A 21,932-nucleotide genomic window follows, 5' to 3' on the forward strand; every position below is an offset into this window, starting at 1 on the left:
TTAATCTGAGCTACACCCCTTTTACATACAGCAACACAGAGAAAGGTGATAGAGGTAGATACATTACAACAATCCCTTGCAATATGCGGGATGGAAAAACGTTAAATTCAACAAGTACAGCAATAAACCAGCGGCCCCCAAACGTAGGGGTTACCGCATATATATATATACAGAAACTTCACAGCATTGGGATACAGTAGCGGTTTTTATTAAACTGGCGAGGTTTGGTTCTGGCTGTGGAGGTTTGATCGATTTAATAGCTTCCGCAGCTCCGCAGTCTTTCTTCGCTTTCGGAACTTGCAGTTAACGCATAGTAAATAAAACACAATAATTAGTTGACACACAATTAATAGATGGGAAGCTATACGGATCCAGGCTGGGATCACTATCCAAGAGCCTAAGTTCCACCAATCGGGGATCTAATATCTTCTATTTTCCTATCAATATCCTGGGTCTTTTGCTCCAAGGAGAAAAAGTGTTTGTGTGACAGCTCCACTGCCGCCAGCAGTTTCCTTAATTTCTCCTTGACTGGGGGAATATCATACCCAAAATGGGCCACATAATTATGCAAGTCTATTATATTTTCCTGTACCGAGAGGTGAACCAAGGAAGGTTCCGGGATGGGCGATTCGCTGTTGTGCCACATGAACTTCTGCCCTGGGTTTAAAGCAGAAGCTGCTGTGCGGTACCGGGCACCACTGCCGTGGTCCGTGCTGATATCGCTGGGCACTTGTGGTGACACAGTACGTCTCACTGCCTGTATATGCCACCTGTGGAGGGACATGGTCTGCCGCCATCGCCTCCATGGTGCAGTTTATAGGCTCTGCCCCAACAGTTCTGAACCCACACTGAGGCCTAGCCTCGGTGTCAATGTGCTGGGGACACAGGATTACCTGTGCTCCCCGGCTCCGACAACCCAAAAGGTAAATGCCTGTCACGACTTGCTCCCTCACTATGACATAGGCCGGGACCTTCCCGTATCGAATACGTACCCCCCCACAAACGACTCCCACGTTCTCCACTCGGTACAGAGGGTCCGGTCGTGCCGTCACCGGGATTCTCACGACCACCCCCATTATGGTGTGATTGGATTTCCCGCAATCCACTGGTACTGGGTAGGCCTCGGAGGCCACACGAAGCTGACAAGGACTCCGTGTTGTTGTAAGGGTGTAGCGCTGCTCGGTGTTGGTTGCTTATCCATGAGGGGACCCGACCTTGTCTCAGGTCCTCCAGGTTGCTCCTCCCCTCCCCAAGCAACCAGGCTCCATACAGTGCACACGCCTCATTTTGTGCAGCCTGATCGGATGCATTTCGGTCCTTTCTAATCAAAGCATTTATAGTTTTTGTGTGATTTTCCAATTGTGCTATGATCTCTTTTATGTGTAGAGTCATTGCCACCTCTTCGTGTAACCCCGATCCTACCACTGCGTTCTCATCCCCCAGAACTTTTCTTAGCTGCCCCTTTAATTGATTGATCTGCAGGGCCTGTTCCACGTTGTCCATACTGTTAATTATGGACGTCCCTGTGTTAGATGCCGTAAAACCGTCGTTGACCACCCCTCGCCTTTGCCTTCCGGAACCCACCGAAGAATCCCCGGAGATGCGGTACATCTCTTCTATGTCAATGTCCCCGAAATCCAGATTATGGAATTTCTGGAACATATCCTTTAAAAGTGCTTGGTACAATAATTCCGTTTCACGAGGACACCATGCCGGCAAATGTACTTCGGTCAGGTTCAGAACGACCGAGGCCACAGCGTAATGTACCCCCTGGTACAACACCTTCTTAGTGGGGACAAGTACTAACCCATTCTCGGGCCCCTTGGTGGTGGTCGGACAGCTGTGAGGGTCGATCGGTTGGGCGGTGGGTAGGGGCTTCTTTACCTGAACCAGCAGTTTGGTAGCTTTCACTGTCATCCCTTCCCCGGGAGTTACACATGCCTGTCCACTGCGGTCCCAATTTATCCCGTTCCCTGGGTCCTGCCACCACCTCACAAAAGTGATCGATGCCCCTTGGCAGACCCCCACAGGCACAAATATATCCCCTGGTCATAAGCCCACCACTTCTTCCAACATACAGTAATCCCTCCCGGTGACCCCGTGATGGTCCGGTAGGTGTCATTGTCTAATCGTTCCCAGTTCGAGAATCGATCCCTCATGTCCGGGCTCAGCTTCCTGAGCCACCACCATCTCCCCAAAGAAACATCCCCCTTGCAAGTCAAACACACCCGCCTGCCCTCAGTCACCCTAACCCGGTCAGTCGCCACCTGTATTTCTTTACAGGGCACAGAGGCTTCCCCGTAAGTGGAGCTTTGGTGGCTGGAGTACCTGGTCGAGTTCGACCCCAGCCACCCAGGCCACCTCCCTTTGTGGGAGTAGCGGGCCCGTTCATTTGCCACCGGGTTACCCTGTCCAGTGGTTACGAGGGGTGCCCTGCCCCCAGAGCACCCGTACACCAGGGACTCTTCCGTATCTCCTCTGCGGGCCTCGCACACCTCCAGACACACCATCAACACCATCCACATAGCTGGACCCATCTGAAAAACAGAACAAAAGACCTCCTTGCCTCCACATTGTACGTTCACCCTTCCTGAGACCTTTTAAAACGGAAGGGTGCCATATGGCTGACACTAGCGGCTGCCACTTTAAAATTGTCGCTATCCAAGTTAAAACTGCCGGCTGCGGTGCTGTACTTGGCAGCCCGGCTCCCCAGGGTCCAAGTGCCCTGCGTCCATCTCGCACTGTGGAAGTTCCCGACCTCCACACTAAACTGTTACCCCAAGTAGAAACACACACAACCCTAACCAGATCCTACACAAAAGTTCGACTAAACAGAAGCTATAAATCATAGACCTATTTACAACGCCACCCGTCTCCGGGTGGCCAGCTCAAAACTGGTCTCCACTATGCTGGGGCCAGTCGTCCGTCTGGTCTGACCGTCCGGTCCGGACTTCCTTGGGCCAAGGGACCTGACTGCCCCTGGCCTCCCCTTCCCCTAAGGGGTTCTGGAATCCCCGTCCGCTCCCTGCGGAGACTGGGCTACCTGTGGCCGCACTCAGCAGTGCTCCACATATCCCACCTTTCACCCGGGCCCTTTTACTGCGGGATCGGGCCCCAGGTGCCTTGTGTGAGGGAGACCACCTTACCGGGGGCTTGGCGACCCTACCGCTCCTACGTCCCCTCAATGGTTCCCAAACCAGAGGCGACACCTCCATCTCCTCTGCCTCCACTACTTCTGCCTCCCTGAGGCAGTTTACTCGACCGGTGAGTGGGTGCTCAGGTATTTTAAAGTTACCCGGGCTGGGTGCTTGTATCACCGTCTGCCTCACAGTGGTCATTACTTCTGGTGCTGCCAGGCGGGGACAGCACGTTGTCACCTGTTGGGTAACGGTGGGGTCGGGTATTTCCCCTACCGTTTCCACCTCTATGGGGGCTCCCTCACTCACTTCCCCCTTCCTCATTTCCTTACTGCTCTTACCGGCCCTGGTGGGGTCGAAGAGCTTGCACTGGTTTACGTGGTAGCACCTTATCTTTCGGGGAAGCTGTACAGCGTATACCATGGGGCTGGCCTTATCCACTATACTGTACGGCCCCGCATACAGTGGCTCAAAGGTTCCTACCTGCGCAAAATTGCGGACCATCACCTGCTCTCCTATGGCCCACTCGTGAGTTGTGCGGGGCTCCAGCAGCAGCCTGTTTCTGCGGTGCTGGGCCCCCATGTTACTGGCTGCCTGCCAGTGAACCTGCTTCAGCTGTTCTAGCAGCTGTTTAGCCAATTTGTCCCTGCTTACCCCCCTGAGCTGTCCCTCAGTCAGGGCTGGGATCAGGACATGCATGGGAGTCCTCATGACTCGGCCTGTCATGAGTTCATGGGGAGAGTACCCAGTACTCCTGGACTGGCTGGCCCAGATCGCCATAAGCACCAGGGGCAAAACCTCCACCCACCGGATGGGTGAATCCCCTGTCTCCTTCCGCAGCCTTTCCTTTATAGTCCGGTTCAAATGTTCTACCGGACCCGAGGACTGGGGGTTGTAGGCTCCGTGCCATTTTGCTTTAATGCCCAGTACTTTAAGGGTAAACTGCATCACCTGCCCTGTGAAGTGGCTCCCTTGATCCGATTCGACATACTGTGGGAGTCCCCACCTGGAGAACACCTCCCGGACTAAGATTTTTGCCGTGCCTATCGCGGTGGCTGTTCGGCAGGGGAAGGCCTCCACCCATTTTGAAAACACATCCACCAGTACCAGGCAGTATTTGTAACCCCCTTGAGCGGTCGGAAGAGGTCCAATGTAGTCAATTTGGATCGACTGCCATGGCCCCTCCACCCTCCTGACGTGTCCAATTGAAACTTTCCTTTTCTGGAGTGTCTGGGTTGTTCACAGCGCAAACTAGACAGCTTGCGCAAAAGTTGCAAACGTCTTCCCTCAGCCCCGGCCACCAGCCCGCCATCTCCACATGTTGCCATGTTGTCTCTGGCCCGGGGTGTCCTGCCCCTGGACCCTCATGGGCTAGTTTCAAAAACTCCCTTCTGTAAAGGGAAGGTACTACCCATTGGTCCCCTCTGAAGAGCATGCCTTCCTTCACGGTCATGTTCTTCTCCCCATAGGGACCCTCTACCCTTTCTTGTTTGCCTAGGGCTGCTAAAACGGTTTTTAACTCGGGGTCCTGTGCCTGAACTGTGGCCAGGTCTGGGGCCAAGGTCACTCCTGGATCCCCTCTCCGGGGCTGTCCCCTGGCTGCTGCCACCTGTCCTTCCCCATATGGATCCCACACTACCCCGTTCCTAGCCCCCTCTCTGGCCAGAAGGTCTGCCTTCTGGTTCCCCTCACCTCGTGGCTCTGTCTTGGAGTGGGCCTTTACTTTATGTATGTATCTATCCCCGCCCTCCCCTACAGCAGCCACGATCCTCTCCAACAGAGGTTTAGTGGTGAGGGGTTTCCCGTCCGACGAGGTGTACCCTCGGCGGGACCAGATAGCTAGGTACACCGTGCATGAGTTGCACGTGAACATGCTATCTGAACAAATGGTGTATGGAGTGGGGAAACGCTCGGGATGGGTAACCACATACATAACGGCGGCCAGCTCTGCCTGCTGGGCGCTCAGTGTGTGTGGGAGCTTGAGGGTCAGGGCTATCTCTGCCTCGGGGTCCCAGATCCCGCAACCCGTGAACCTGGTGCCCTCCGATATGGAACTGGATCCGTCTACATAGATTTCCCTACCCGTGGGATGCAGCCCTGCCCGAAAACCGAAATCTACCTCCCATACCCCCTCTACGGAACAATGGTGTGGTTCCCCTGGGTATACTAAGTTGGCTGCGAGCTGTGGCTCACTCAGCCCCTTCACCCATAAAGCCATCTGGGACAACAGGAGAGTCCACCGGGTGATCCTTGCACTACTGACCGTGCCGTCTTTAATTCGACCATCTAGTAACATTTGGGTTGGGGTATGGTGGGTCAGGAGAGTGATGGGTGACATTCTGATGAAAACCTGCACCCGTTTTACCAGTCGCTCACAAGTGGAGTATGCCTGCTCCACTTCTGTGAGGACTCGGGAGGAATACACCACAGGCCTAAGCTTGCCATGCCGTTCCTGGAGGAGTACAGTGCTCAGGCCATCACTGCCTGCTGCTACCTCCAGGAAAAATTCCTCCCTGGGGTCAATGGCTCCCAGAGCTGGGGCCTTCTGCAAGTCCTGTTTGAGTCGGACAAATGCCGACTCACACTTGCTATCCCACTCCCATTCCACCCCCTTGTTCAGCAGCCTGAGCAGAGGCGCTGCAGTCGCGGCATAGTCTTCAATGAAGTCACGGCAGTAGCCTGTGACTCCCAAAAAGGACCGTACCCCCCTAACATCCACCGGGACTGGGAGTTCCTGCACTGCCTGCATCCTGGCCGCGTCTATCCCTCTCTCTCCAGCCATAAGGGTTAAACCTAGGAACTTGACCTCCCTCAACCCGATCTGGGCTTTCTTGGGGTTAACCTTTAATCCTCCCTTACGGAGTAACCCCAACAACTCATCTATCAGGGGGCCATGTTCCTCGCTACTGTCTGTGAACAGCAATATGTCGTCCACGTACTGGACCAGTCTGTGGGGCTCACTGAGTTCCTTCAGACATTCGGCCATACACTGATGGAAAATACTGGGGCTATTGTGAAACCCATGTGGGAGACAGCTCCACGTATATTGCTGGCCCCTGAAAGTGAACGTGAACTTGTATTGGTCCTCCTGCCTGACCGGGATGGACCAAAACCCGTTGGAAATATCCAACACTGTAAAAACAGAGGCCGACACTGGGATTTCCCCTAACAAGTCCGCTACGGCTGCCACCGTTGGGGCGCATGCCGGAATGTTTTTATTGAGGACTCTGTAGTCCACTGTTGCCCTCCAGGAATTATCTGGCTTCCTCACCGGCCTGAGTGGTGAGTTCACGTGAGTGGCAATTGGCCTCAGAATACCTTGCCTGACCAGTGAGCTCAGGGCTACCTCTAAATCTGCCTCCGCTTCCCGGGGGAAACTATACTGTTTCTGGGGTCGGGACATGGGGTCCCCATCTATTCTGACCTCTGTCCCAGTGACCCTCCCGCAATCGTGCTTGTGGGTCGCAAAGGCGGCTAAATTCTTCTTCACATACCCCCTATATTCCTCTGGGGTATTCTCTATCAGGGCCTCTAAATCATACCCCTCCTTGGGTTTTACCACACACAGAGTCCCCCCTCTCTTGTGCCCTCTCTATTATCATTACCTCCTTTTCAGCTCCCTCCTCTGCTATGCCCCACAAACAGTGGTTCCTCAGGTTCACCAGGACCTGGTGAGCCACTATAAAATCGGCGCCTAGGATCCCCTTTCCCTCCTGTTCCCAACTCATCAGGACGCATTTCCACCGTGCCCGGAGTGTCCCTAACTTAATGGACAAGGGAACGGAGAAAAAGCCAGTCTTCTCGTTCCCCGTGAAGCCGACAAGACTGTAGGGTGCCCCGCTGGATAGAGGGGATGTTCGGGGATTGTCCATGTTGGGTTTATAGCCTGACTTCAAACTCATTCATAGCTTATCCAACCTGTATTCACAAGTGCATGATTCATTGCTGCTGTTTTTCTTCAAAAGATTGTTCTCCCCAAACTACAACCTGTTACACTAGGTGCAGTCACAACCATGTCATTTTTTACAAGGACAACAAAAAGTCGGTCCCTAATATAACTTTGGTCTAACAGTAAAAATATATTTTTCTTTTAAGAAGGCATATGTTCTGCAAACTATGCTGGATACATTCAGAACAATTTGTAAACTATAATAATTATATGCTAGATGTTATTTTTCAGATCCAATGTTTTAATTAAATACAGCAACAATACAAAGATACAGACTGCAAAAATATTGCATTCAAAATCATTATTTTTTCCCATATTACTATTAGCTGTGCTGGAGTCCAAAAGGTCATGGCATCAATTAAACTCTTTTCATAACAAGGGCAATTGGTCCATCATGAGAAAGACTTTAACAGTTTGTAGAAAGACAGATAGAGACTGAAATGTGCAGTGTTGTAAGGACTTATAACAAGTCTCCTGACTTTTTAAATGGTTTTAAATTCTAAGAGAATATATTAATGCACCCTAAATTATACAATTGGTAAATTTGCTATCTATTGTAGAACTATGTTACATAGATCAGGAAAATCCCAGCTTCAGTTTCTGATCTGTGCTGAGTTAGTCAATCTCAGGACAACATTAAGGATGGCCATAGTGTCATTTCAGCTAGGGATAGGAAAACAACTTAGTTCCTGGTCCTGATCACTAACAATGTGATTTATGCTGGAAAAAGATGTGTGTGGATATCAAGAAAGAACAGGAGGTTCAAAGGGCTACTCGGCTTCCAGTACTCAACTCATCCTTGGTATAAGGTGCTGGAACCTATGGAATTAAACCCTAGGTGGGTCAGTACCATCAAAAAAGTAAAGGGAGAAATTGGATTTGAAAAAATATTCTTCTTCCCATAATGGCATGTGCATAGCTTCACTGGTGTGAAATTCAATAGCAAAAAAAGAAGTTACACTAGCTCGTTAAAGAGGAAAACAAGAACCTGTGAGGTGAAATGACTGATGCTCAGTTTACATCTACAGGATAGATACATATTTTAATTTTTCCTTCTAGCTGGGGAAGATGCTAAGAAGTCCCTTCATGAAGTTTGTGATGCATGCAGCGTCCTTCATCATCTTTCTGTGTTTACTAGTATTTAATGCCTCTGACAGATTTGAAGGCATCAAAACCTTACCCAATGTCACTGTTACGGATTATCCAAAACAAGTCTTCAGAATGAAAACCACAATGTTTACTTGGACGGAAATGCTAATCATGGTATGGATACTGGGTAAGTAGCTTCCTTTCTGGACTGTGTATACAGTAAATTTTTCATCTTTTCTTTAAAGAACTATATACAAATTAAATGTTTTTTAAAAATCTCTTGTAGGTATGATGTGGACTGAGTGTAAGGAAATCTGGACAGAAGGCCCACGTGAATACATTTTCCAAATGTGGAATCTTTTAGATTTTGGAATGCTATCAATTTTTATAGCTGCATTCACAGCAAGATTTCTGGCATTTCTGGAAGCTTCTAAAGCACAGCAGTACGTGGACAAAAATGTTGAGGAGAGTGATCTTTCGCTTGTAACACTTCCACCAGAAGTTGAATACTATACGTACGGTAAGGTAACATTGTATAACTGAGTTTCATAAACCCGTAACCTTTTGTTTGGTTTATGCAGGTAAGCCAGTAATGTAAAACCTCTGGATTAACAATGTCAGCTTTGTGAGGTTGATATTTGGGTGTTAATTGGGTACTGGCTAACTTGGTATTGTTATTAAAACTAGAAATTTCCTTGGGACCTTTCCTGCATTGCAACTTTGGTAGTATTTTGAAGTAAATCCCGCATATATTTGGCCAAATCTTACTGCAGAAATGAATGTTAGAGCATCTGCTGTTAGTTCAAAGGGCTGAAAGTGTGAGCTGATAAATGATGCATAAGGGAAGCCAAGCACCCAAGATCTGAGTGAACACAACAATCAACTCTGTATCTCATTAACCACTCTAATTGAAGGATTGTGAAATTAACAGCATCAGGATGAAGAAGGAGATGTATAATAGAATGAGTGAATTCAATGACAAATTAGATCGAGAAAAACAAATGAAAAGAGGGAAAGAAACATTGAATTAGAGCGAGAGAAAAAGTGACAAAAAATAAAAAAAGTTTCATTTTAAATTCAACATTTTCATAAACTCCCAACAATTAAAACCTGAGTGAATGAGACTCCAAATTTGTACTAGATAATTTTCAGCATCCGAAACATTGATTAACACTAATTAATGCAGATATTTTGACATGATCATTGGCATTTCATGAATATCGCTGACACCCAGAGAAATCACTGGATATTCTGCACAATAAGAGCCAAAATATTAGCATTGGGATGTGTAATGTTGTAGGGTCGACTCAAACAATCTGCTTTGGTTATTGCCACAAGCTATCTCCTGCTCACACTTCAAATTGTGATTGTTTTGCACAAATGAAGATAGTTTAACATCTATTTTAATTGTGCAAAATGAAGGTAATATGTAAATTAAGACTGTGCAGTGTACATATGCGTATTTGTGCAACTTCCCAACCAAAAAAACCCACCAGGTGAGTACATTAATGTGTGCTGCACTTGTTTACTCCCAAGACCAATACTGGGGGTTTGGCCACAAGCTAGCATCCAGTCTACTGAACCTAATGAACAGAACTGCTGCAATTGTGTATTTAATAACTCCAACTGTCAGAGCAAATTGAGGCCCGTTAAGTTCAAAAGTATGCAAAACCAATTCAACTTTTTCAGAGAAGAGATTAGAGCAAACAAAGATGGAAACAGCCTTGAAAAAAGGATGGAAGTGAAATAGTAAATATTCTGATTGCAGAAAAATAAAAAAAATACCGATAATGCAAAATTCAGAACTTCATTATAAGTTAAATGAAAGGCTTAAACAAGTGTGACCCCCCGAAAGGAACTACGTCCCTTGAGATGGCGAAAGGTTATCGCCTGAAATGTGAACTCGTTTCTTTCTCCACAGATGCTGCCAGTCCTGCTGACATTTTCCAGTATTTGCTGTTTTATTTCAGATTTCCAGCATTCCACGTTATTTTGCTTTTCTACCCTGGAGATAGATCCAAGAGTGTTGAGAGACTTGGGGCCAGATTTTGCCATCCTGACATGGGACAAGCCCGCACTGGGTAGATGTAAATGAAAGCCCGACCTCATTCCTGCCAGCTGCCATTTTGACTGGCACGGTAAATGTGGCAGATGGTGACTCAAAGCGCATACAAACTGACTTTGGGGCTGTCTTATTGCTGCCTACCTCAACTTTGTATTTCATTGAGTTTGCGAGGCAGATGTGTTTCTGAAGTTTGTGAATTATGTCAAGTCAGAGGGGTCAGGAACCAAGGGGAAGCCTGTTGTGGGGTTGGGAATCTTTTGACTGGTAAGTTTAAAAGGTTTTGCTCACATATCATAATTTGATGCTATATAAAAATTTAATTATTTTTAATGCAGTTATTGATAGGTATCTGTTCTTAAAAGGGAAGGAAAGTGTTCAGATTCATTAGAGTACTTTCGCCACGGAATAATGTGCTCTTCTGCATTCAACAGGATTGGTATTCTGATTTCAATGTGTCAGTTGGACACTTTGCTTCGACCTTTACATTGATTGGCAGCCCAGCTATCTGATGAGCCTTTGAAATAGCAGAACAGTTGTCTGACATCTTTGATTGTTAAACCATTGAAGCAGTGGGACAGATCATAGAATCACTACAGTGCAGAAGAGGGCATTCGGCCCATCGTGTCTGCATCAACTCTCCAAAGAGAATCTTATTCTGGCCCTCTTCCCCACCCTATTCTTGTAACCCCGAACATTCACCATGGCTAATCCATTTAAACTACACATCTTGGGACACTAAGGGTCAATTTAGCATGGCCAATCCACCTAACCTGCACATCTTTGGACTGTGAGAGGAAACCAGAGCACCCAGAGGAAACCCATGCAGACATGGGGAGAATGTGCAAACTCCACACTGACCCAGTCACCCAAGGCCAGAATTGAACCCGGATGCCTGAAACTGTGAGGCAGTAGTGCTAACCACTGTGCCACTATGCTGCCTGATGGTCATCTGCTCCACTAGTTCAAGGCTTTAATGTATGCAGCTCTTGAGGCGTTGTTGACAGAATGTTGAGCAATGGAATCTAATTATAAATGTTTGGTTGAGCTCCAAACCCCATTAATGGATACAGCTCAGGAGGGGTTGTTGATCTGGCTGTTAAGGAGACTCTCAGCTTTTCTTAGATTAACAGTTTTATCAGCTCCTAAAAGTTTTAAGGTTTGTGAAGAAAATGGCTTTGTTTATTTTTACAGTTTCATGAGAATCTCAAAGATTTCCCAATGTTATTATCAGGCTCATGAGTTCTGTCCATAGTGGATACTGGGAGAGTGGTTATGGTGATTATAGAGGTAATATGGGGTATGGAAGGGGCATGGATGATGGAGGTGGATGGGTTGAGGTTAAGGGGTGAGGGCTAAGGAATTTTCTAACCTGCTTGCCTTGGCATCCATCTGCTTGTGTCCACATCTTGGGCCTGCTTCTGGAGGTGGTGGCCTCAACTCCAGCCCATCCCCATCATTTCAGCATGAAGACAGCATGTGCAAGAACTGCCGGGCAGGAACTGGGATTATGACATTGGGAAATCTCCCAACTCATGACTTCCACCTCGAAGGGAAAAATCCAGACCTCAGAAGTAGATTTGTGCAGTATTGACAATCATTATGTAGGAGCCAATGGCAGTGGGAAGGTATCAGTAGATTGGAAATAGGCTAATGTAGTTTCCACATTCAAGAAGTGTAACAAAAAAACAAATACAGCCAAGTATAGGCTGATCAATCTTACTTCAATTCCATGTAGATTAATGGAATCAACTATCAGGAGTAGATCCAAGGATTATCTGTACAACACAGCCTAGTAAACAACAGTCAATATGGGTTAAGAAAGGATAAATCCTACCTAAAAAACCCTACCAAATTGTGCACTTAGAATTCCAAAATATATTTGATGAACTTACACACTGGTTGTGGGATAGCGGATGGCACCAAATTAGGAGAACTACTGGAATCATATGGAATAGATCAGGACACGCACACACATGCATACACATTTCACACTAAGGATACCCTCCGCTGTATTGTGTGGCACTACTGCTGTTCTAAATGGGATAGATTCAAATCAGATCTAACAGCTCAAAGATGGGCATCCATGGACCATCAGGAGCAACAGCAGCAGGATTATATTCAATTATAATCAGCAGCCTCATGGCCTGGCATATTGCTTACTCTACCATTACCCCCAAGTGAAGAGTACAGGAGAGCATGCCAGTAGCAATGCCAAGCATACCTATAAATTAGGTGCCACATAGTGAAGCTTCAACACAGGAAACGTGTGCTAAACAGCGGAAACAGTATACTATATACAGAGCTAAGCAATCTCACAACCAATGGATCAGATCAAAGCTCTGCCATCTTTCTCCATCCAGTCAGGAATGGTGGTAAACTAACAACTAATGGGATGAGGAGGCTCCAGGAATATCCCCTTCTGGAATGATGGAGGAGCCCAGCAATTCAGTGCAAAAGACAATTCTGAAGCATTTGCAGTTATCTTCAATCAGAAGTGCTGAGTGAATGATCCATCTCAGTCTCTTCCTGAGATCTTCAGGCCCACTGATACCAGTTTTTAGTCAATTTGATTCACTCTGCATGAAATCTAGAAACACTGGACACAGGAAAGTCTATGGGCCCCGTAACATCCCCACTGTTGTGCTGAAGACGTGCTGCAGAGCTAGCTGCGCTCTCTAGCCAAACTGTTCTGCATGCTTACAACACTGGCATCTATCTAATAATGTGAAAAATTGACCAGCTATGTCCTGCTGACAAAATGTGGAGATGCCGGCGTTGGACTGGGGTAAACACAGTAAGAAGTTTAACAACACCAGGTTAAAGTCCAACAGGTTTATTTGGTAGCAAAAGCCACACAAGCTTTCGGAGCTGCAAGCCCCTTCTTCAGGTGAGTGGGAATTCTGTTCACAAACAGAGCATATAAAGACACAAACTCAATTTACATGAATAATGGTTGGAATGCGAATACTTACAACTAATCAAGTCTTTAAGAAACAAAACAATGTGAGTGGAGAGAGCATCAAGACAGGCTAAAAAGATGTGTATTGTCTCCAGACAAGACAGCCAGTGAAACTCTGCAGGTCCAGGCAACTGTGGGGGTTACAAATAGTGTGACATGAACCCAATATCCCGGTTGAGGCCGTCCTCGTGTGTGCGGAACTTGGCTATCAGTTTCTGCTCAGCGACTCTGCGCCGTCGTGTGTCACGAAGGCCGCCTTGGAGAACGCTTACCCGAATATCAGAGGCCGAATGCCCGTGACCGCGGTCACAGGCATTCGGCCTCTGATATTCGGGTAAGCGTTCTCCAAGGCGGCCTTCGTGACACACGACGGCGCAGAGTCGCTGAGCAGAAACTGATAGCCAAGTTCCGCACACACGAGGACGGCCTCAACCGGGATATTGGGTTCATGTCACACTATTTGTAACCCCCACAGTTGCCTGGACCTGCAGAGTTTCACTGGCTGTCTTGTCTGGAGACAATACACATCTTTTTAGCCTGTCTTGATGCTCTCTCCACTCACGTTGTTTTGTTTCTTAAAGACTTGATTAGTTGTAAGTATTCGCATTCCAACCATTATTCATGTAAATTGAGTTTGTGTCTTTATATGCTCTGTTTGTGAACAGAATTCCCACTCACCTGAAGAAGGGGCTTGCAGCTCCGAAAGCTTGTGTGGCTTTTGCTACCAAATAAACCTGTTGGACTTTAACCTGGTGTTGTTAAACTTCTTACTGCTGACAAAAAGCAGGACGAATCCGATCTGACCAATTATCACACCATTAATCTGCTCTCAAGCATCAGCAAAGCACTGGAAGGTGTTATCAACAGTGCTATGAAGCAGCACTTACTCAGCAATAGCTTGCTCACTGATGTTTAGTTTGGGTTCCACCAGAACCACTTGTCTCCAGACCATAATACAGTCTTGGTCCACACATGGAAAGAAGAGCTAAATTCAAGACGTTAAGTGTGAACGCTATTTTCAAATTCCTCCATGGTGTCACATTCCCTAGCTCTGTAATGTCCTCCAGCCCATTATATTTCCAAGATAACTGCAATTTCCAATGTTAGCCTCCATTCTGTTTTTTTTGCAAAAATATACTTTATTTGTATAATATTTAAAAGAACATTACAAACATTTCAAATTGACAAAACAGGAAAGTGCAAAGCTATTCACATTTTCTACATAGATCATGTTGCACTCTGAGGTGTTTCAGCACAGTTGCATTTACAATATACAATCAAGAATATGCTGACAGTCCGGGGTGTTTTACATAGGTACCAGCCCCTCAGTGCACTATAGCTGAAACACCTTACACACTGGCCTTTTGCCATTGTGCCTTGGAATAGCTGCCCCAAGCTTGAATGCGTTCCTCAACACATAGTCCTGGACCTTGCGATATACGAGTCTGAAGCACTCGGTCATGCAGACCAAAGTGCATCGTTCACTGAGTTGATGAACCTCCAGCAGCTGTTTGTCTTGATGTGCATCTCTGGGAACAGCCCATAGAGCACAGAGTCCTGCATTACAGAGCTGCTCAGGATGAACAGTAACAGAAACCGCTGCATCTCTTTCCAGACTTTTTTTTTTACAAAGGCACATTCCTCAAGCAGGTGTGCAGTTGTGACTTTGATATGTAGATAAAGTAGAAGAGGCTCAAGTGACCACTGTAGTGCAGGATCAGGGTATGAGTCACACCTGCACCATGTACAGCAACCCCAAGAGCCCTCACACCTGATGACCAGGTTCTTACCCACAATGGAGCGGAAGCATTGCTCCCACATGTCCTGTTTCTGCCTTACCTTGGCTTTACGCGCTTCCCAGTTTATGGCACACGCCCCAGCCTCTCCAAACCATATCCCCAGCACTTTCAGCTAGTCTGATCTGATGGTGAGGAGTTCAAAGGATCAGTCAGTCCAGTTCCAAAAGAACATGATCTTGCTTTTGCCACGATTTACCTTGGCTTCTGAAGTCAGCTCGAACTGGTTGCAAATGCTCATCAGCTTGTGCACCAACAGCAGATCCAAGCAGGGGCATCATCATCATCCATATACATGGAGGCTTTCAACTGAATTCTTCCGCTGTCGGTGATGACCAATCCTTTTATACTCGTGTCCTGAGGGACTTGGCAAAAGGACAGGACGGGGGAGGAGAGGGCAGCCCGGTCTGACTCCAAATTTAATCAGAAAGCTTTCTAATTCCCACCCATTGATTGAAACTATGCTACTTAAGTTTGGTAGAGCGGTTGGATCCAATTGCGGATTCCCACTCCAATTCCCAGTTTCAGAGAACACATTTGAGGATGTAACCAGCAAGGTAGATAACGGGGATCCTGTGGATGTGATCTATCTGGACTTCCAGAAGGCATTTGATAGATTCCACACAAGAGACTGTTCTAGAAGGTTAGATCCCAAGGGATTGGGGGTAGAGTAGTGGCTTGGATTGAGGATTGGCTGACTGACAGAAAGCTGAGGGTTGGGATAAATGGGTCCTTTTCCATTTGGAGATCTGTAACTTGCGGGATCCCGCAGTGTTCAGTTCTCGGAACACAAGTATTTACAATCCATATCAATGATCTACAAGCAGGGATGGAGTGAACATCTTGAAATTTGCTGTCAGTACAAAAATAGGTGGGAAAGTAGGGTGTGATGAGAAGATAAAAAAGTTTACAAATGGATATTGACAGGCTTGGGGAATGGGCCAGAATCTGGCAGATGGAGTTTAATGTGGATAAATGCGAGGTTATCCATTTTGGCCAGAAAAATAGAAGGGGAAATTACTATTTAAATGGGAAACAGATTCAAAAGGCATCTGTGCAGTGATTTGGGTGTCCTTGTGCATGAGTCTCAGAAAGTAGGTATGCAAGTGCAGAATGTTATAAGGAAGGCAAATGAAATCTTAGCATTTATTGCAAATAAATATAAAAATAGAAAATTATTGTTACAATTGTTTCAGGCGTTGGTGAGATCACACTTGCAGTATTGTGTTCAGTTTTGGTCACCTTTGAGGAAGGATGTGGTGGCACTGGAGGCGGTTCAGAAGAGGTTCACTAGATTGATTCTGGGTTTGAAGGAGCTGTCGTATGAAGAGCAGTTGAGCAGCTTGGGCTTGTATTCGCTGGAGTATAGAAGAATGAGGGGGGATTTGATTGAGGTGTATAAAATACTCAACAGGATTGATAAAGTAAATATTAACCAAATGTTTCCCCCTTCCAGAACAGTCTAAGACAAGAGGTCATAGTTGTAGAGTAAGTGGGGGGGAGGTTCAATACGAGATAAGGAGAAGCTACTTCTCACAGAGGGTTGTGAATCTATGGAACTCACTGCCCCAGAGTGTAGTGGATGCAGAATCAATCAATGGATTCAAAAAAGAGATAGATAAATATTTGATCAAAAGTGGGAAAAAGAGCTATGGGGAAAAGGCAGGGAACTGGAGTTAGGATGAGATGGAGATCAGCCATGGTCATATAGAATGGCGGAGTGGGCTGAATTGCCGACTCTCACTCCTAATTCCTATGTTCCTATTCATCATGTAGGTGTGCAATATTCTGTAAAAAGCCTTCTCCTGATCCAGGCTGATGAGACAGGTGTCCACCTCCCTGTGCTGCACATAGGCAATTGGATCCTTGAGTAGCGCAAGGCTATCAGACATCTTCCTGCCAGGTGCAGCGTAGGTAGGTCACGGTGGATCACGGCCTCCAGAGTAGACTTGGCATGATTGGTGATGATTTGTCCAGAATTTTATTGTCCGTATTCAACAGCGAAATGTGTCACCAATTTCTAATTTCCTCCCTTCCCCCCTTCTGCTTGTAGATGAGAGTGATGATGCATTTCCTCATGGATTCTGACATGCTGCCATCCAGAAGCATATCCTTGTACACTTCCAGCAGCTCTGGGCCAATCAGTCTCACTGAGTCCCACAGATGCCATTGCATCTAGGAGTATTATATTTCAAAGGACTTGATGGCCTTTGTCAGCTTATCCAGATTTAGTGATTTGTCCAAACGCTTCAGCTCGCTGTTTTCCTAGACCTCTGTGATAGAGGACAGGAAGGATTGGAGGCCGTGCTGTCTGTGAGCTCATGTCATACAATATGACACAAAAGGTTTTGTTCATTCTCAATATGTCAGACTGATGCACCTTCTTCCATCAGGCTGCTGATCACAGACTCTCTGTACTTTTTGGAAGAAGAAACACAAGGATGTCTCATTCTGCATCACAGGGCAGACTCTAGACCGGGATGACCTTGGCTGCTCCAAGGCATAGCGCGAGACTTACTGGCTCTTCACCTCCTGGAGACCTTCTTTTGACATCAATCTCCATCAGATGCAGCTGGAGCAGATTTTCCAGGTTTTTCTGGAGTTGGGACATTGTCTCTTTCTTTCTCTCTCTCTCTCCTTCTGAACACCTTTGAGGATGAAAAAGCTCTTGTTGTTCACCTTGATTGCTTCCCACCAGTGCGACCGACATTCAAAGAGGGATTTCATGGTTCTCTGACCATTGTAATCCCCTTTGAGTTCCTCAATGTTTGCTGGAGTCAACAGTTTCATATTCAGCTTCCATGTCCCCATGCCAACCTTCTGGTCTTCCTGTAAATGACAGTTAGCCAATAGGAGGCAGTGGTCAGAGAACAACACTGGCTTGACGTTGGTGGATCTGACCATGAATGCTCAGGACAAGATGTTAATCCCGGATTGAATGGACACATCTGTCTGCGACTAGGTATTTGTACACTGTGCTCTATCTGCAGGGTTGCTGAAGACATCATGCAGCTTGTCATATTTTACCGTTACCATCAGGAGTCGAGGTGTGGTGTTATGGATATGTGTGGGGGTCACAGGGTAGTTGTCATGGGGGACTTTAACTTTCCAAATATTGATTGGAACCTTTGTAGGTCAAATAGTTCGGATGGGGCAGTTTTTGTGCAGTGTGTGCAGGAGGGTTTCCTGACACAATATGTGGATAGGCCGACAAGAGGTGAGGCCACATTGGATTTGGTACTGGGAAATGAACCGGGCCAAGTGTTAGATTTGGTTGTGGGAGAGCACTTTGGAGATAGTGACCACAATTCGGTGTCTTTTGTTATTGCAATGGAGAGGGATAGGGCCGTACGGCAGGGCAAGGTTTACAATTGGGGGAGAGGTAATTATGATGCGATTAGGCAAGAATTAGGGGGCATAAGATGGGAACAGAAACTGTCAGGGAAAGGCATTAATGAAAAGTGGAACTTTTTCAAGGAACAAATACTGGGTGTCCTTGATAGGTATGTCCCTGTCAGGCAGGGAGGAAATGGCCAAGTGAGGGAACCATGGTTCACGAAAGAGGTGGAATGTCTTGTGAAAAGGAAGAGGGAAGCTTATGTAGGGATGAGGAAACAAGGTTCAGCTGGCTCGATTGAGGGTTACAAGTTAGCAAGGAATGAGCTGAAAAAGGGGCTTAGGAGAGCTAGGAGGGGACATGAGAAGTCCTTGGCGGGTCGGATCAAGGAAAACCCCAAGGCTTTTTACTCTTATGTGAGGAATAAAAGAATGACCAGGGTGAGGTTAGGGCCTGTCAAGGACAGTAGTGGGAACTTGTGTATGGAGTCAGTAGAGATAGGCGAGGTGATGAATGAATACTTTTCTTCAGTGTTCACCAAGGAGAGGGGCCATGTTTTTGAGGAAGAGAAGGTGTTACAGGCTAATAGGCTGGAGGAAATAGATGTTCGGAGGGAGGATGTACTGGCAGTTTTGAATAAACTGAAGGTCGATAAGTTCCCTAGGCCTGATGAAATATATCCTAGGATTCTTTGGGAGGCAAGGGATGAGATTGCAGAGCCTTTGGCTTTGATCCTTGGGTCCTCACTGTCCACGGGGATGGTGCCAGAGGACTGGAGAGTGGCGAATGTTGTTCCTCTGTTTAAGAAAGGGAATAGAAATGGCCCTGGTAATTATAGACCGGTTAGTCTTACTTCGGTGGTTGGTAAATTGATGGAAAAGGTCCTTAGGGATGGGATTTACGACCATTTAGAAAGATGCGGATTAATCCGGGATAGTCAGCACGGATTCGTGAAGGGCAAGTCGTGCCTCACAAATCTGATTGAATTTTTTGAGGAGGTAACTAAGTGTGTTGATGAAGGTAGGGCAGTTGATGTCATCGACATGGATTTTAGTAAGGCGTTTGATAAGGTCCCCCATGGTCGGCTTATGATGAAAGTAAGGAGGTATGGGATAGAGGGAAAGTTGGCCGATTGGATAGGTAATTGGCTATCTGATCGAAGACAGAGGATGGTGGTGGATGGAAAATGTTCGGACTGGAGGCAGGTTGCTAGCGCAGTGCCACAGGGATCAGTGCTTGGTCCTCTGCTCTTTGTGATTTTTATCAATGACTTAGAGGAGGGGGCTGAAGGGTGGATCAGTAAATTTGCTGATGACACCAAGATTGGTGGAGTAGTGGATGAGGTGGAGGGCTGTTGTAGGCTGCAAAGAGACATAGATAGGATGCAAAGCTGGGCTGAAAAATGGCAAATGGAGTTTAACCCTGATAAATGTGAGGTGATTCATTTTGGTAGGACTAATTTAAATGTGGATTACAGGGTCAAAGGTACGGTTCTGAAGACTGTGGAGGAACAGAGAGATCTTGGGGTCCATATCCACAGATCTCTAAAGGTTGCCACTCAAGTGGATAGAGCTGTGAAGAAGGCCTATAGTGTGTTAGTTTTTATTAACAGGGGGTTGGAGTTTAAGAGCCGTGGGGTTATGCTGCAACTGTACAGGACCTTGGTGAGACCACATTTGGAATATTGTGTGCAGTTCTGGTCACCTCACTATAAGAAGGATGTGGAAGTGCAGGAAAGAGTGCAGAGGAGATTTACCAGGATGCTGCCTGGTTTGGAGGGTAGGTCTTATGAGGAAAGATTGAGGGAGCTAGGGCTGTTCTCTCTGGAGCAGAGGAGGCTGAGGGGAGACTTAATAGAGGTTTATAAAATGATGAAGGGGATAGATAGAGTGAACATTCAAAGACTATTTCCTCGGGTGGATGGAGCAATTACAAGGGGGCATAACTATAGGGTTCATGGTGGGAGATATAGGAAGGATATCAGAGGTAGGTTCTTTACGCAGAGAGTGGTTGGGGTGTTGAATGGACTGCCTGCAGTGATAGTGGAGTCAGACATTTTAGGAACATTTAAGCGGTTATTGGATAGGCACATGGAGCACACCAGGATGATAGGGAGTGGGATAGCTTGATCTTGGTTTCAGATAAAGCTCGGCACAACACCGTGGGCCGAAGGGCCTGTTCTGTGCTGTACTGTTCTATGTTGTATGTTCTATGTCCAGTTTGCTGTTGGCCCTGCCACATCATCCAGACACATTGATGATGCAACTGAAGTCACCAGCCAGAATGACCAGCCTGGATGTGACCAGCACCAGTGAGAGCTGAAGGAAAGTCAGCTGCTCGCTCTTTAGAGCCAGGATGTACTCATTAGTTAGTCGCAGGGGAACGTTTTTGAACATTACATCTGCTACGAGGAGGCAACCACCCATCACTTCCTTAACTTTGGTGATGGTGAATTTGCCTCCCAACAACATCATTGTCCTTATTACCAGCTGCTGATATGCTTCAGTTTGGTCGGAAAGTTGTGGTGGTTTTCCTTCTTGTGCCTCAACTAAAAAGCAGTCAGTGACTCACTGACATAAGAAAACTCCATTTTACATCTATTTATATTGCAGGGCCTCCCAAAGCTCCTGTATCCATTTTTCCAATTACCTGTTTGACAATTTCAGGTCAACCAATTCAGAAATCAATCAACCAATCTCCAAGTTATCTGTTTGATTTACAATTATGACACAACAGTAAGTTTCTAGAATAAGTTCCATATGTCTTTCAAATAACAAAAATCTAGATAAAATAAAATACGTTTAGCAAGTGTCTGATGTATATTCTGAGAATCATTAATGAGGAAATAACAAGTGTTGTGAATGAATTGTGGCAGTTAGCTGCAAGGAAGAAAACGATATTGCAACACCGAAAGTTAATGGTGCAATATTCTGTTCACAATTCACTTTGTGTTCGAAACACGTTTTGAAATAGCTGTTTTTAATAACGTGGAGTAAATAACCTTTGATAAAATCCTCAGATTGGGAAGTAAAACTATACTTTGCAGCCACAGGAACATAATCACAGATGCTGCAAATGCAAAAAGGGGGATGATCTAGTTTGAATTATGTAATAATTTCAGGAAGTTCTTTGTGGTTATGAAGAAAATTGGAGTGCAGATATCTTTATCAATGTGACAGACAAATGAAAATAATTGGTGAAAATGCAAGCAATGTATTTATTTATTAATCAGATCTGTATTTCATCTCTGAAAACAATTCTTTATAAGATGACTGTTCCCAACATGCAGCATCACTCCAGGGGAATTAAAGTTGCCAACTGTAAAATTGTATTCCTGATGTGCCCCAATGTTCCAGCCATTAATCGGCCAATGCATCCATCCTTGTGGCACACTACTTTCCTATGCCAATTGGAATTCCAAAAGACTCAATACCCAATTCATAGAATCCCTACAGTGCAAAGGAGGCCATCGAGCCTGCACCGACAATAATCCCATCCAGACCCTATCCCTGTAACCCCACATATTTACACTGATAATCCCCCTGATATTAAGCAACAATTTAGAACAACCCACCTAACCTGTACATCTTTGGACTGTGG

General features: G+C 46.2%; 1 protein-coding gene across 1 annotated transcript in view; it reads left to right on the top strand.

The window, feature by feature from the left end:
• The window catches only part of LOC144506104 (short transient receptor potential channel 3), a 121,695-nt gene that overhangs the window by 48,817 nt on the left and 50,946 nt on the right, over nt 1-21,932 (top strand). The window contains exons 4-5 of the mRNA XM_078231957.1: nt 8,146-8,362; nt 8,462-8,695. Of these exons, the coding sequence (XP_078088083.1) occupies nt 8,146-8,362; nt 8,462-8,695 (451 nt within the window). The remainder of the gene's footprint in view (nt 1-8,145; nt 8,363-8,461; nt 8,696-21,932) is intronic.

Source organism: Mustelus asterias, chromosome 1, assembly GCF_964213995.1.
Source record: "Mustelus asterias chromosome 1, sMusAst1.hap1.1, whole genome shotgun sequence".
NCBI lineage: Eukaryota > Metazoa > Chordata > Chondrichthyes > Carcharhiniformes > Triakidae > Mustelus > Mustelus asterias.